The sequence below is a fragment of the Simochromis diagramma genome, unplaced genomic scaffold (genome assembly GCF_900408965.1).
Source record: "Simochromis diagramma unplaced genomic scaffold, fSimDia1.1 OVJJ01000284.1, whole genome shotgun sequence".
Taxonomy (NCBI): domain Eukaryota; kingdom Metazoa; phylum Chordata; class Actinopteri; order Cichliformes; family Cichlidae; genus Simochromis; species Simochromis diagramma.
Genome location: NW_024386871.1, coordinates 3,478,086 through 3,494,481, shown reverse-complemented (window position 1 = coordinate 3,494,481; position 16,396 = coordinate 3,478,086). Strand labels below are relative to the sequence as shown.

General features: G+C 41.5%; 1 protein-coding gene and 1 long non-coding RNA gene across 7 annotated transcripts in view; both read right to left on the bottom strand.

Annotated features, from left to right (window-relative positions):
• Nucleotides 1-14,916, bottom strand: part of trim36 (tripartite motif containing 36) — a 31,294-nt gene extending 16,378 nt beyond the window's left edge. For 2 of the 6 annotated variants that reach the window (XM_040031716.1, XM_040031717.1), the window contains exons 1-3: nt 11,094-11,303; nt 10,021-10,267; nt 1,181-1,524 (exon numbers count right to left, since the gene is read on the bottom strand). In XM_040031716.1, coding sequence (XP_039887650.1) covers nt 1,181-1,524; nt 10,021-10,267; nt 11,094-11,129 — 627 coding nt within the window. In that variant the 5' untranslated portion in view covers nt 11,130-11,303. Of the gene's footprint in view, nt 1-1,180; nt 1,525-10,020; nt 10,268-11,093; nt 11,304-14,546 lie in introns of those variants that run through there. The other 4 variants (XM_040031712.1, XM_040031714.1, XM_040031713.1 and 1 more) reach the window with 4 other exon arrangements.
• On the bottom strand, nt 1,525-6,588 carry LOC120733473. The gene is made up of 2 exons (XR_005695831.1): nt 3,858-6,588; nt 1,525-3,699 (listed from the first exon to the last, which is right to left on the bottom strand). It is a non-coding gene; the product is annotated as an uncharacterized LOC120733473 (long non-coding RNA).
• Nucleotides 14,917-16,396: the final 1,480 nt, after the last annotated feature.

Here is a 16,396-nt window from a genome sequence, read left to right as displayed (position 1 = left end):
AAAAAAAAAAGTGGTAGACAGCTCGATGAACCATTTCCTGATGGGTCTTAAAATAGAACTCAAATCAGCGCTCCAAATGCCAAGATCCTCATCAGAGGCTAAAAAAGCAGATACACCACTCCTCAATGAACAAGGAATGCAACAAATACACAAAAACCAAAAAGAGAAATGCAAGTTTGTGTTTCCAATGGACATTCAAGACAAACACTACACAATAGAAATGTATAGACATTTGAAACAAGCTCTGGCTTGACCCAAACAGGACTCCAGCTCTATTGCTGAGGAACTGTTCCCCATTCCTGGATGATTGCAGCTTGCTCTGATGAATACATTAACCCAGAATGTCCAGGTCACATTTAACAGGAGACATATGGGGTCTAAATGCTAGCCAGGGAAGTCTGAGACAAGATCTGCCTTGATCCAGAGAAGTCTGTGCTACTCTGGCACGGTCCCACTAAAAAAAAAAAAAAACAACAAAACAAAAACCCCAACATCCACAGGACATAAGTACAGGTAGGAGCACATCATCTTAGGTCCTCTGTCCAGTCAGATTTCCACTGAGAACAAGCAGATCAGAGATGGTGCTCTCGTGGACATGGAAGTCTGCAGCAACAGCTCGGACAGATGCCAGCATCCAGCATGGCAATAACCTGGCCTCGGCCAACTTCACTTAATCACGCGAGTTTGTGTTCAGTAAACAAATTACCAATCCCCCCCAGACTAAAACCAAACAACAAGAATTGAAGACTACTCACAGAATTTGTTTGGGTTTTCACATGTAAAAAGATAAAACTTGCACTTCTGTTTTTGACTAGTATGACACAGGAACCAATTTTATAGTTCTGCTGAGAATAAAGTATATTTGATTCTGTTTCTGAGTTACACCATGCGTCACTGACCTTTCTGAGCTTCAGAAAGTGATTAAATATAGTTTGATCAGCAAAGTTAAGTTTTAAGCCAAACTTTCTGTATAGCAATGATTAGAAAACCAACACAGCTGGTAAAATTCACCATGCATGACATGCAACTCTGATACCACCATTCAATCAAGTAAGCAGAAATCTATCTAATGTTTAACTCTGTGATAACATATCTTGTTAACTGTTCATAGTTCAAAGTTGTTTTGTTTATCGTTTATTACTTCGTGAGAACAAACTGACAGCTACTGAGCCACACTCACCTTGGGCCTAAAATTCGTAGTGGGACCAACATACTCGTGCTGGGCTTTGGGTGTGCCCCAGGGGTGGTGCAGCTTGAAACACTCGTTACAGTAGCTCGCCTTGCAGTCCATGCAGCTCTTTGTTGCCTCCTGCTGTGGAGGCTTGCAGATGTTGCACATGATGGCGACGGCTGCGCGGGCAGCCTGCCGGTAGCGCTCCACGATGCTCTCCAGGGTGAAGTTTCGGAACAACATGCTGATGCCGCGTTCGCCCAGATCTATGTCATGCTGGCAGCCTGGGCACGGGATGGCGGTGACCCGGGGAGTCACAGATCCTCTACGCCATCCCGGGGAGGAGATGGAACCTGGAGGAGAGCAACGAGGGCAGAGCACTGAAATGAGTGTCAGGAATATAGAGTCACAGCCTCGGGACACCCATTTTCCAGTCTTGCCTGAGGCCCCATTTTATTAGGTGAAGAACAATGTCCTCTGATTTCTAATTAGTCAATTAACAACTTTCAAGATGTTCCAGCACAGTTTAAAGACAAATAGATTCGTTTTGAAAAGAAAATTCACAAATCTGACGTTACAAATAGAGCCTCAGCATGTCTCTCTTTGTGCTTTATTTCCACAGTGACAGCTGCACAATTGAGGCATGGCTGTATTGGGGCAATACACCCAGCAGCTGTCAGGGGGAAAAAAGTCCACAAAGAAAGACCATCAAGGGTACTGGAACAGGTTAAGGAGTGACGTTTGGCAGGAAAGTCAGCATCCTTTGAGCTTATACACAGTCTTAATAAGAAATGCATTTCATTCAACACTTACTACATGAAGGAAGAGTATTTTAAGTGCTCACAATGATCTGGACAAAGGAAATAATTCAATTTCCCTTAAATGGGTGATTGGCAAAATAAAGATGAAACACAAACCACATGATTTAAACAAAAATAAAAAACAAAAAACAAGCAATTTTAACTAAAGTGCACTGTAAGACAAAGAAAATAAGCTTTCAATAAAAATTTCAAGCAACTGACATGTCCAGTTCAATGCAGGAACACTTTTCACATAGCACATCTCTTAAAGCAACATTGCTTTCAAGAGTCTCACAACATTGTGCTTGTTACTGATGCGGCAGCATCAGAACAAGGCAGCAACACTGTTACACGAGATCACATCACAGACACAAGCAGGGTCTGTTAAACAAAACATCGTCACCACACTTAAAGCCAGCAAACTGACGTCAGAGCACGCAAAAATTAATATATTGCTTCACGTTTTTGAGGGACAGGGGAAGCGAGGAGTGCTGGATTTATCTCTGTTTGCAAGCCAGTATTTCCGCTCCGTTTCCGAGGACCTAAAAAATTAAATCAAACACTCCTCAGGTAAGCAAAACACAGGAAAACGATTTGAAAGCACCACTTCAGCAAAAAAAGTAAGGAGGGGCAGCTGAGGGGAAAGCAGCAGCAGAACAGCAAACACACTGATGTGATGTGTAGCCATGCTGGGTTCTCAGATGTATCAGTGAACACTGATGGTGCACCTCTACGAGGTCAGATCTGACTGACCACAAACTACAGAGCTTTGTTCACCACAGTTTTTTCTACCTGAATTTATTTAACATAGGTGAAGTTAAACATTTTGCTATGATGTTACGATGAAAATCTGAGGCCAATGATGGAAATGAAGATGGCATGGTCTTATTAAAGACAAGCAGAGTCAGTGGATGACAAGTCTGGCAAAAAAAAAAAAAAAAAAGTAAAGAAAAGCCTTCATACTTAAACGAATGGCGCTGAAGGTCTTTATATCCTGCAAAGACTGCACGTGCATGTCATGCAGGCACACTGACTCAGGTTCTGGTCAGCACATAAGGTGTGAGCAAACAAGGCCCACAGAGCAGATGCCTGAAGCAAAGCATGTTTGTGTGTTGATTTGTGGATCTGCAGAGGGAGCAGAGCCAAAGGCAAAAACTGACGAGTCATTGCAAAGAAAAACTGACCTTTTCTTTTTCCATCCTGTCCAGACCTTTAGACAGTATAATGCAGAAACCTACCATTTCTTTTTTTTTTTCCCCCCTTAAAAGGTTTCAGATTATCAGGATACATTCTGGATGTTTAAACTCACTGGCAACTTTATGAAGTACACCTATTTAACTGTTTGTTAATGCAAATAGCAGCAATCCAGAGCATTTAGTGTATGAAGACATGGTCAAAACGATCTGCTGAAGTCCAAACTGAGCATCAGAATTTGGAAGAAAGGTGATTTAAGTGTTAGTGTAACAGTTTTTGGTGCCAGATAGTCTGGTCTGAGCATTTCAGAAACTGCTGATCCACTGGGATTCTCCCACAAAGTTATCAACAGAGTTTACAGAGAACATAATGTTACAACGGTAACTCAAATAACGCAATTTGTTACAACCAAGGTATGCAGAAGAGCATATCTGGATCTTATATTAAAACTTAATCAGCACTATAGCTACTGCGTGCCACTCCTGTTAGCTAAGACAACTTACATATGCTCAGGAGACTTGGGGTGGGGGTGACCTGATGGGTCTCAATTTCATCTGCAACATCCACATGGTAGGGTCATAATTTAGCCCAAATATCAAAACAGGTATAATGGCTTGGCACACTTTTGCTCCAAACGAGCATCGTTTAAAAAAAAAAAAAAAAAAAAAAAAAAAAAAAGTATTTTTGCTAACCTGCTAACCACGTCCATCCCTTGATCATATTGCACCACATCACAAAGCATGATGATGAGTTCACTGTACTCACCAGATCCCAATCCAACCTTTGGTCTGTGGCTGAACAGGAGATTGTCGTGTGTGAAGCCTGTATGGTACCATCATGTCAACATGATCCAAAAATCTGAGAAAGGTTTCCAGCACCTTGTTGAATGCCATGGAGAATTAAGGCAGTACTGAAGGCAAAAATGGGTCCAATTCAGTACTAGCAAGGTGTACTTAATAAAGTGGCCAGTGAGTGTATACTATAAAAAATGGTTAAGTCTGCAGTTTATGAAATATTTACTTCTGAGCAGATATCCAAGGCAGATTAACAGGACTCCAATTAGTACCACTACACTTTGTTCAATATAGAAATGTAAAATATTAACTTAATACATGTTCTCCAAGGCCGAAAAAAAATAAAATAAAAAAATAAAAAATATCAAGTCAGCTCCCATTATTTTTTTGTACTTTTTTTTTTTAAGGGCTTTGGGGACACTACATTATTTTTTCAGTGTTCAAGAAAGAGACGCTGACTCTGCTTCAAAGCTGAGAAAATAATTGCACCCGATTAAAAACATCCACTGAGCATGTTAAATAAACTTCATTAGTTAAACTAAAAGGGCTTGTGTTAGTCTTGTTTTACTTTGCTGGCAATCTGACACTTAATTCATCATGCTTAAAATAATTAGAGGTAGGCTCAAACAGGTTTGTGTTCCTATAAGTGGTTTCTCTAACACTCATTGTCAGGTCAAGCATAACGAGCAAATTAAAGGCAAACATATCAGGAAATAATGACAGTTAACAAACTTGGCAAGTCCAAACATACTGTATGCTTTTTTCCACTGTGTGTTTAACTTAAGAGTCCTACAGTTCTCCATCCCTATAAAGCTGCTTTAGTTGCTACCGTGATTTAGCGAATAATGTAAGGCTTAGTCCACACACACACACACACACACACACACACACACACATTCTTGTTCCACTTCAACTCCTAGGAAACTTCCTTGCCCCTTTCTCACTAATTTGAGCTCCTTTCAATTCCTTTTTGGTACGAAGCAAACTGTCTGAGACACTACCTCCCTCCCTCACTCAGGCACTACTTTCTTTTACATACTGACTCATCGTTGGAGCATTTCATACCCATTTTAACACTCAGGTTTTATGCTCAGTGGATATTTTTAAGGGTCTTTTAAACCAGATATTAGTCATTAAGTGTCTAACAAAGAGTTAAAAGCCTACTTTATGGTATTAATCACAGCAGTTCTGCATAAGAACCTATTTTATATCTGGTGTGAGTCTGTATGGTCGTGTGAATAGGGCTAATGCAGACTATGTAGAGAAGAGGTTGAACCAAACTAGGGTTTCACAGGGGTTCTAGTAACACTGTACTCACTACTACAGCTACTCAAAACACGGAGCCCGCGTCTACCTCGACTTCCAAACGACCTTCGCACAGTGGCTGCAAGCAATGAACAGAGAAGTGAGGTGAGACCAACAAGGAAAAAAAAAAAATCCTTTAAATGAAACAAAGCATAATGTGAAGTGATGTGTGAATGCAGATTTTTTTTTTTTTTAATATGACACTGAAAAAAAAAAAAAAAAAAGTTAACTTATGAGAAAAGTGACAAAAATGGTAATGCAGTTCAGCGTCATGTAAAACATTTAAAATACATTTTGAACAAAGTACAATTAACTCTTGATTTATGCATTATTACTAGACAACTTGTATTAAAGGAGAGAGAAACTTATACATGACTGGACTAATAAATGCGGTCCTCATTTTATTTTTGGCCTAGAATGTGTATTAATAGCAACAGTTTGGCTTATGAGAAATGTTTCTTGTCATGTTTATATGCCAAGCATAAAATTTAAAAAAGGAGACTGTTAGCTTAGCTCACCATTAAAATTAGGCAAAGCCAAAACCACTTTCCTACCAGCACCACTGCACTACTTGCAGCCTTTTGCACAGATTTAAGGGAGAAATCTTTTTTCCTTTTGATGTTCAGACACCATTTTGCTCTCAACAAATTAAACAGGGATTGTCAGAGAGTAAAGGACAGATATTTCATTCATCAAGATCCAATATGGGATTTAAAAGTTAGCTTAATTTTTGTGAGATTTATATTATAAACCACATTATATTATTGTAAGGTTTACCTTACAAAATAAAGCCTTTTGAGGCAACTGTTGCAGTGACTTGGCACTATATGAATAGAACTGAACTGAGATGTTGGCTGAACATTGATATAAACTGACTGATACCCCTAATTATGCTGGCCTATCACCATGTAGAACATTTGACTAGGTTGATTGATTATTTGCCTACAGGTAAATAATCAATCATGCATATGCTAAACTGTTTCCCTGGACACCACAATAAATTAACACTGCGGAAGTTTGTTTATGCCACTGGAAATAGAAGAAAAAAAAAAATTATAGCCATACATAAGAAAAATTTTAGAGAATGTAAACTTTGGACTTATGGGTGGAAACCCCCTTTTTTTCCCCGGAGCGGCAGCTCAGAACTAAAAACATTAGCATCTTTAGCCAACTAGCTAAAGTTAGCTAAAGATGCTACCAAAGTTGATGAGTTACCAAAATTAAGTTCGCTAAAGTCAGAAACATTTTAAATCTCCCTTAATTTTCGAAGCAAGTGTTTTTAAATGTATAATAGGGCTGTTCGATATAACGATATATAAAAACGTCTATCGTTTCATTTTACGCTATTGTTTGTTTCGTGGTGTCGCAAAATAAACTGTTTACGGCAATATTGTTTCATCGTTTTGATGGTCACTGTAGTGGCTATATTAATTTCTTAAAAGTTCTCTCTTTCTCTTATATTTAATATAACCACACTAAGGATGGACAAGCACCTATTTTTATGCATTGTTGTTAGCAACAATGACGGTAAAACCATCGGGTGTCCGCTTGTTTATGTTCCACATAAACCTTTCAAAATAAAGCTCAAGATCCTGTTGAGACTTTTCAAAATAAACTGAATCACGTGAAAGATTATGCCGAGTATTTATGGATGAGAAGCAAAAAAGAGCTGTCAGGTGCTAAAAAAATAAACCTTAGACTCAAACGTTAGAACAGGCTTTTCCCCGCAGCACGCTGTGTAATAAATACAAAGAAAACAGCAGCCTTTACAACTTATGTCTAAAAATGTATAGTTTCATGCATCAGTTAAAACACTTGACTCCAGGTACACAATGCGCAGCTGGAAACACTTCACGCAAGTCCAGCTGCCCATATTCACAGAATTTACAGAAAATGTAAAAATTTTGTGATTTATATCGTTATGGGACGATAGATGTCTTATATCGGGATATGAGATTTTGGTCATATCGCACAGCCCTAATGTATAATTCAGTTACATTTTCCAATAAGAGCATGGAAAACATACTTTAATAGAAAGCAGGTAAGCAAAGCTAACCATCTCCTGGTTAGAGTTTTGCATCCAGCATTTCACTTCTAAAACACTGATAAGAAAACAAATTTGCTTATTTCTCAACATAAGACAAGATTACTAAAGCCAACGCAGCCTTCGCCAGCTAACTCTTATTGAGGGTTAGCAGTTAAAGGTTAGCTGTGTTTATAGCACCAAAACTGGGAAACGTCACGTTTTAGTAACCGCCTTTTTCCAGTCACAGTACAGCGAGGCTTGTCCAAGCTGCACACTGATAAATATAGTCTCAAGTCTTTTCTTTCTCTCCCTTCATCTAATCCCTCAGTCATTCCTCTCAGGCAGGTTGCATCACCATGGCTACCAATGAGCTGAGCTCCCAGCAGTGAAGGCACTAGGAGAGTTAGTTTGTTCTGTTGGGAGTTAATGTGTTAATAATGTACTTCAAGGCTTCCTTCTTACACTCACTGGAAATCTGCACTCATGAACAGCCTTATTAAATATCATGTCAACCAAGTGTCACTGAATTTACCGTACGTTAATGCTGTGCATTGACCTGAAAGGAGGCAGTAGTCATAATGAGTCCAGTGGCTCTGTGCACAACCTGGATTTTTGCAGGACCTCAGATTTGTTTACTCAAAAAGCAGGATTTGATTATTTCCTGCATCAACAGACGCAGTCCTGCCAGTAAGGAACAAACTTAAGCTGAACAGGGAGACTGTTCAAGAGCCCTGCCTCAGTGGTTTGGAACCAGCGCTGAATAACTTACAAAGAGTTCACCTCAGTAAACTTCGGTTTTGTTAGTGCTACCCTTCTGATTTTGACAGTGTTCCAAGACGAGATGTTGGTTAAACATTACTCCGTCTCATACAGCACGAGTTACTGAATAGCCATAATTGTAAGAAAATGAGTGCCGACCTTTATGCACAAGTCTGCATCAGTTCAAAAAATAAATAAATTACATAGAGTCTAAAATCAAGCACTGTAAACTTGATTTTAATCAACTTTCACAGCATAATCACTCAACATGTTGATTTGGGGTCAGCCATTGATTATGCCCAAACGTCATCTTAAAGAACAAATTGAAACATCAATTTAAAATTAAAAAAAAAAATTAAAAAAGAAGCACAACCAAACCTTTAATACCAGTGATTTAAACACATTACATTCAACACTACATCTCGAATGGTGTCCCAGTTCAATACAACACACTCATAAAACACTGAAATAAAAAAGGATTCATCGGCACATATGTAGATGTTTGGCATTTTAAGGCATGCATACGCTCTCTGGTAAACATCACAGCAATGTCACAATTTACTTGATTTTTGTATCTGTCGTCTCCTTTTTTAAAAAGAAGGGGAAAAAGTAAGAATTGCACAGAGAGACTTGATTAAACTCTGCAGATTTCAAATATGCACACTCTTTCCCAATCCCATTATTCCAGCATGAACCCACGACCTGCTTGGAGTTGGTATGTAGCATTTAAGTCAGACACAGCCCGGGTGATGTCAAGGGCGCAAATGAGACAACATCTTTCTGAAAATGGCCTCCAGCCCAGAGCTCTCAGGAGCCACAGAGGCGGCCTTGTGTCCCACCATGACGCTTTTTTTTTTTTTAGGCTTAGACATTGACCCGCTTGAGCCGGACTGCAACAGTGCAACGTGCTGTGCAGAGAACATAAACATAATTTAGCCACCTGCGCCCGGACGAATCTCAACCAGCTTTCCTCCTCCCAGCTCAGCTTGGTTTTAAGAGTTTAAAATTACTCTAAAAACGCAAAAAAGGGAGCTTACAGATCTCCTTTGTTCACCCGTGTGTACATAACACGCACACACAGACGATACACACATATCCAATTAAAGGTGTAGTGAAAATGATAGCTGCTCTTCTTGTCATTATTTTAACATTTCCAAATTTGTTTGATGCCCCGGGGACCAATAGGAGGCAGACAGTGAAGATTAGGGCCTGATGGAGCTTGTCAACATTTCTTTTCTTTTCGAAGACAAAACTTAAGCTCGTCGACTTACTCTTCGTTCTCTCTAATGAGGCCTGCAGAAGCAGACGGGATCAGAAGTAGTGATGACTGACGGTGTTACGGCTGAGCGGTAAAATGATTAAAAATCATTTCTCAAAGTTAGTTCTGCGTTATCTAGGACAAGAAGAGGAGGGGAGAGCGGCGTCTGAGGCGCACTAGCACCCAAACGTCGCATAATACTTGGCCTATTTAGCGTCTCTCCCAGTTTCCACGAGTCTAGTCACACTCAACCATTAATTTGCATTGGCTAAAGATTTGCTTATTTGTTCATGAAGCCCTCTTCTCAGTTGCACTACCTTTTTTTTTTCCACCCAAGCCTTCGTTTTTTTATTTGTGTCATACTTTTCCTTATTTGAGAAGCCTTCTTTCCCTTTCTGTAGAGGAAAATCCCAACACCTGTTGCATGCAGCCTTTTGACAAGAAGCAAAAGGTGAAGTTGAAGGAACTAGGAGGAAGATGTTACAGGAAGTTGGCATTACCAATTCCCCTAGGAATCACCACAAATGGTCGAGCATTGCATTTTGTGTTCTGATTATTAGCTTCCATTAGGCAGCGCAAGAGCTCTCACTGTTCCTGCTAATGCCCTCGATACACAAGCTTTTCAAAACCTACAGAAATATGAGATTCAACTCCCCACACCATAATCCTTCCTGTGAAGCTCACTTATAAGTTAACAAGCTTTGGTTCCTTACCCTGAGACCCACCTGATCTCACAAGCCTGTCCAGCCTCTCCATGGAGGGGGAGGGCACCCTGGACCTGGGGCTGCCCGGTAGGGAGCACTCAGAACCGGCATCAAAAGAGTCCTCGTGGTTCAACATGAGCAGCTCTTTCACACATTTGTGGCAGACGCTGTGCTGGCAGGGCAGGATCAGCGGATGGGTGAAGAGCTCCTTGCAGATTGGGCAGATCAGCTCCCTCTCTATGTTCTTGATAGGGACCTGATGATGGAGAAGGGATAACTGAATAAACTAGATTTCTTTTTAACATTTAGAGGCGTTTTCAGATGGCGCAAGTGCTGTCAGGTACACCGAACAAGACAAAAATAACTTGGAAACAAGGTGAACAGAGAGACAGAAATAGCATCACAGCTCAGAAGGATACAGCTCTTTGATTCCCAGACAACTACTATAATGAAGATGCTGTCTGCAAATCTGAGCATGTATGCTGTGTCTCTGCAGGTGGAGAAATGCACTTTAAGGTGGGCACACTGGGGTGTAGGTCTGACGGACAGCTATACTGATTTCGGTCACTCCCCTGACTATCACAATAATGGCCATCCGCAGTGTATTTAACATGTTAGCGATAGATTACATAAACCGGGATTAAGCCCTGCTAAATATAGAGAAACAGTGAAACGCATGAGCCCAGCAGCTCACGTTTCAGCACATTAAAGACGATTACGAGCGTCTCTGCAGCAGTCCTAAAGCGGCAGATTGGTGATTTCTTTCAGGTGGTGTGATGAGACATCCCGGCGTAATCAATCAATCCATCCTCCTGCTGGTGGTGGTGCTTGAACAGCAGTAATTTAGAGAAAACACTCACGTGTTAAATACCCAGAAGGATAAAGGGAAGTTTAAACAGAAAACAGTGACCAAGCCTGTTTGAAGCAAGTCACTACGCAAAGAAATAAGTGAAACAAACGCTGGAGTCAGCAATGAATGGAGACTGGTAACTTTTAACAATGCCCAGTCCCAGCAGCAGAGGCGAACAATGACGAGTCTCACACACACACACTACTATGAAACTCACTTTTCTCCAACTTACCCCGTTTATGCTGCTACGCCGCATCTCTGCAGACATCCCGGGGGAGAAAACGCTGTGTGAGAGACTTAAAAACACTTAACCCGGCGTGTTGGCTCGAGCTAAAACACCCGAACTTCTCCGACGCGACGTGAAGATGCCGACAGCGACGGATGAGTGAATTTAAATAGAGCGACGCTGCTGAGAGAGTCTGCGCCGGCCGCCCGGAGTGAATCAGCAGCCGCTTCTCTGCTGCAGGAGAGCAGGCGGACCGAGACAGGCGGGGGGAGGGAGGAGGGGAGGAGAGACGTGTGGGAGGGGGGAGTGCGGATGGGCGGATCGAGCCGAATATCGGCAGTATCGTTACTGGCGCGATAGAATCGATATTTTCATAAGAAAATGTTCATATACACGAAACGCTGAAAGGTTTTTTTGTTGTTGAATTAACTCATTCTTGTGAAAAGTTATTGAATTATGTTACTAGGTCATTGAAACACATGCAAACATACGTGGAAATACAGTATATAAGGCAAAAAACAAAGTTTGTACACTCCTAATAAGCTTGCAAGTCAATATTTGGTGTGACTAAACATTTCTTCAACAAGCTTATAAATTCTTTGAGTGTTCTTCGGGAACAGTTCTCCGGGCTTCTTGAAGGACATTGAAAGCTTTTCTTTGGATGTTGGCTCCTTTCTGTTCTGTTGTTTGTCCAGATGATCCCAGTCAGTGTTCCCAGTGTGACTGTCAGTTTTCCATTGTGTGCTTTTCTATCCTGCTTTTACTGCTCTAGCAGTGTGTTTGGGATCATTGTCATGCTGGAAAATGAAGCCATTGCCAATGGAACGCTGTCCATTTGCATGATGGACTCCCTCTTGCCAACCGTTCTTTCACTGAGACCATTTCTGATGAAGCTTCTGTGAACATCCTAAGCCTCTCTCAGGTCCCGTGTCCGATATTTGCTGGATATGTTTTGTTTGTTTGTTTCTTAGGGATATGACACTCAGGTGCTGTCAATCTGCTGTACATATGTTTTAATGCATACCATTTCCTTTTCTGTCCTCCAATTGTCCAGTTTCTTCAATTTTTTAAAGTGCACACTGCACACCATGCTGAGATATGCCAAGTTTTTGGCTAATAGCACCTCGGGAATTATTGGTGCAAAAATACTGCATTATTTCTATCAAATTATATTATTTTTGGCACTTTCTATAGATTCAACTAAAGAAATGGGAACATATATGTGAAAGGCTGCCAGTAACAAAGTGCCTTAAGATGCAATTTAAAAGTGGTTCTGTTATGTGTTATGTGTAGACACAGCACTAATTCACCACTAATTCATCCCTTGAGTTAAGTTACCTTCTTATGTTTGAATTATTCATAGGTCAGTGTTAGGTAGCTTAACAAATGAAACATTCTTCTGAAAAAATGATTAGGTACAAGGACTGGACTGAACATGAGTGAAAGAAACGTCGGCTCCTTGGAAACAAAGAAAAAGAGAAAGAAAGAAAGGCGGGGGGCCTCAAGACTTTTGCACAATGCTGTATATCAGGGGGACAGCCCAGGTTGACATTTTTGGGAGACAATGTTGAATGTTTGCAGTCAAACTGAATTCGGGAAAAGTATGCTGTGCTTGCAGATACAGTAGCAGTGTTAGCAACGTGGTGTTTAATGTGTGAAGGCTTGCTGAGAACAGACCGGTAATTAAAGTGTCTTCATGTGCCTATCAGCACTTGAATTTGAAGTTCAAGGGAAAGCTCTCAAAAGCTTTACAAAAGTACTTAAAATACAAAACAGCCTACCCTTTTCAGTATGTCCATCTTTACACCGGGTTACTACACTGACACCCAGAAGCAAAGGGGGCCAGTAAACTGAGACTGCCGTGCTCGTTACAACGTCAGGGTCCTTCCCATTACATTAGAGGATTTATGACTCTATAAATGCTTGCTGTAGTGATTATTGCGCAGGTCTGCAATTATTTTATTGAACACTAGGGTTGCCTGGCAAGTCACCCCAATAATGTTTCAGTTAGAGAACAAAAAGTGACCATAAAATAAGTTGGGTGCTTTGAGGAGGAGCTGTAATTCCTTCAAGAAGTAAAGTGGCCATGTTATTTGAATTGATTAACCGGCTTCTGCATGCACAGTCACTGGAGGCACAGAGGGCAACTTTAGGACTCTGTTTAGTCATTTGTTTGTTTGCTGGCAGACACTCGGGCCTTGCAGCGACACTGCCAGACAGCACCGTCTTGCTGCTGTGTCACATGATGAAGTTTCTGCCACTGTGGACTTTCATGTTCTCCCTGTGCCTCTGTTCCTCACAAAGTCCAAAGACTTGACAACACTAAATGTCCTGTATGATGTCATTATGTCATATGCTGTATGTCAACCTGTGACTGACTGACAGCCTGTCCTGAGTTTAACTTGGTCCTCTAGGATTTGATTCACCCTCCAACAGCACTCTTAGATTGGATGGTGATCTATTAAAACTAAATTTAACAGTTTCACAGAGGTCGTAGAAATGTTCTGACACATTACCCTCACTTACAGCATTTTTGTACTGCTGTTCACAGAAAGACGCTCAGCAAAGAATTTCCAGTTACTGTTTCATTAATAGATTTACTGGGCTCCTAATTGTATTTATTCTCTGGTATAACACTATCACTCACTGTGCTGTCTTACAACAGCTTAAAATATAACAGAAATCTGCAACTGCGGCTGGCATGTGTGAGTCAGTCGCCTCTAAGATCTTCTCCTGTTTCTGTCACACACGAAACACATGCACAGCTCTGTGCACGCATGAACGAATGCCAGAGATTGTGCTAGCAGGAGAGATACATTTCAGCACATTCTGTCAGTCTGGAGTGCATGAAATGGGTAAAGACACCCACCCCTCCCCTTTTAGTCGCAAACACACCTCAGTAACTCAGTCTCACCAAAACCACAGCTGCTGCCAAGTGGCCCACATAAGTCGGTGTTCTCCCTGCAGCAGTAACCAGTAACACACCCAGAAAAACCTCTAATTAAACTCATCATGTTCAATTTTTAGATAGATAGATAGATAGATAGATAGATAGATAGATAGATAGATAGATAGATAGATAGATAGATAGATGGATGAGGTTAAATTAAGGGAATGAATCTCTACTTTTGAACTGCAATAATGTAAAGTGACAAATTTTACAAGAACAGAATAAAATAAAATAGTTTGTGCTACAGGAATACAATAGGTGTGGGTCTTACTAGTGCATATGGGCCATTAATAACTCAGTCATGCACTCGTAGTGTATATAACGTAATATAATAGGATATTGTGTGACACCAACAAAGAACAGATTAGAATAGAAGTCTATGAGCATGCCTCTCCATCCTCCGACAGTCCTGCAGGCCGGCCCGGCGCTGCTGTTGCTGTCGGAGCATGCTGACAGGCAGATCGCCGCTGTCAGAAGGACCATAAATCATCCGAGCGGATGAGCCTCACCTCGCCCCTCTCGATCCGCTCCACGATGCTTGCGAACTCCGTCATATCCTCCGAGTCCGACATGGCTACAGATGATGGTGATGATGGTGGGAATGACGATGGATGCACAGTATATAGAAGAAGAGAGCACCTCGATATTTAAAAATGCAGAAAAAAATGACGCAAACAACTGCTGCGGCTTGTTAAAGAAACAGGATAAAAGCTTCACAGCTTCGCAGGGGAGGTGAGACAACATCAAGAGAGGAAGAGCCGCTCCTCAGACCATATCCACATCATCCATCCTCTCTCGTCCTCCCTCCCTCTTTCTCTCTCCGCACGGGTTTAGGTTTGTCCGTGGAGACTACAGTACCCCACATATGCCGGCAGCAGTTTAATTTTAGTTAGCCTCATCTTGGAAGGAAAAACCCCGCCCTCCCTCCTTTGTAGCCTCCTGTGCCATCTCCCTCCTTATCCCCACATCATCCCTCGGCGGCGATGTCTCGCCTCACACAGCTCTTTGTACTCGCCTGATCTACCATTTATCACCCCCCGAGTGAATGACTTCCCTTAATCTGTCAATCACTACAAAATCATAATCATGTCAGCCTGAAGATTAAGGGTCGGGTAGGGAGGGGGGGGGGGGGGGTGTCTCAAATCAGTTAGTGCCGCTTATTCAAGTTTCTTTTACGCTTTTACGCATGGCTGGCGGCGCACTCACGTGCGCGCATGACGCTTTATGGGCCGACTTGTGGTCATTTAGCCTCACGTATGAGAGTACAGGTAGCCTTTTTGTGCCACTATTTGGTTTATTTTGTTGTTTGGGAAGCTGAAAACCGCCCCTTGAATGTGACGCATCCAGACGTGTAGAGGTTTGGAGAAAAAGACAGATTGTGAAGCCGGATTAAGTTCGTGTTTTTAATTTTTCTGGCAATGCCACTTGTTCCGCGTCGGCAGATGGCTACACGGCTTCATGCAGATATATTCCACCCCATTGAGCATGTGGAGGGGGACAAGCAGGCAGACTGCCCTGACCGAACAACCGAAGCATAAGAAACTTATTAAGTATGTTTCCAGTGGCTCCCAACCACGGATACAATCAGTCAGCTGGCGGCAGTCGAAAAATCTCCTTAAAAAAACATTTAAAGATGCAGGTACATAACTTAACTTCTAATAGAATACTACAATAAAAATACGAGCACCCCATCGTTGAATGATTTAGAGGTCACTAGGATCAACTTGTGGACTGAACAGACAGCAGTGAGAGGCTGCATTTAGCCAGTGATGAGGACAGAAGGATAAATTGAGGGATTATCAAAGCTGAACTTCTGTCTGAGGGCAATGTGATTTCACCAGATTTCAGTGGAAAAATCTCACACCAAAACTAAATGTGGCCCTCATCCTGGCACAAGGAAAACCTGAGGGATGACCACACTGTTAGTAAGAACTCATCGTGTAGGAGGCATTAATGTCTGGAACAGAGTTTATGGCCATCCATCACGTGCTGCTGCGATGCAGTGCTTTAGTTGTCATGTACATAAACCCGAGATGACACATAACTACCCCATAAAACGCCACAGTGTTCTACACCTATTGCAAAATCAATATAAAGTACTGATTAACGTGTTTCACTAAGTAGGACTGACAGAGAATACATGTTTTATAAGCACACATTAGTTCACCTAAGGCCCTGTGATCGTTCCAGATGAGTCATTAATATCACATGAAAGGCAGAGTGGTAAACATGCTGCATTTCTTCACTTGTTTTAGTAGAAACGGCTCAGTTGACGACTGAGTTTGCATTAAGCGATGTTTACCGACTCATATTAGGTCTTCTTTGTTGGCAGATATACATGTGGGAGCATGAGAGGTGT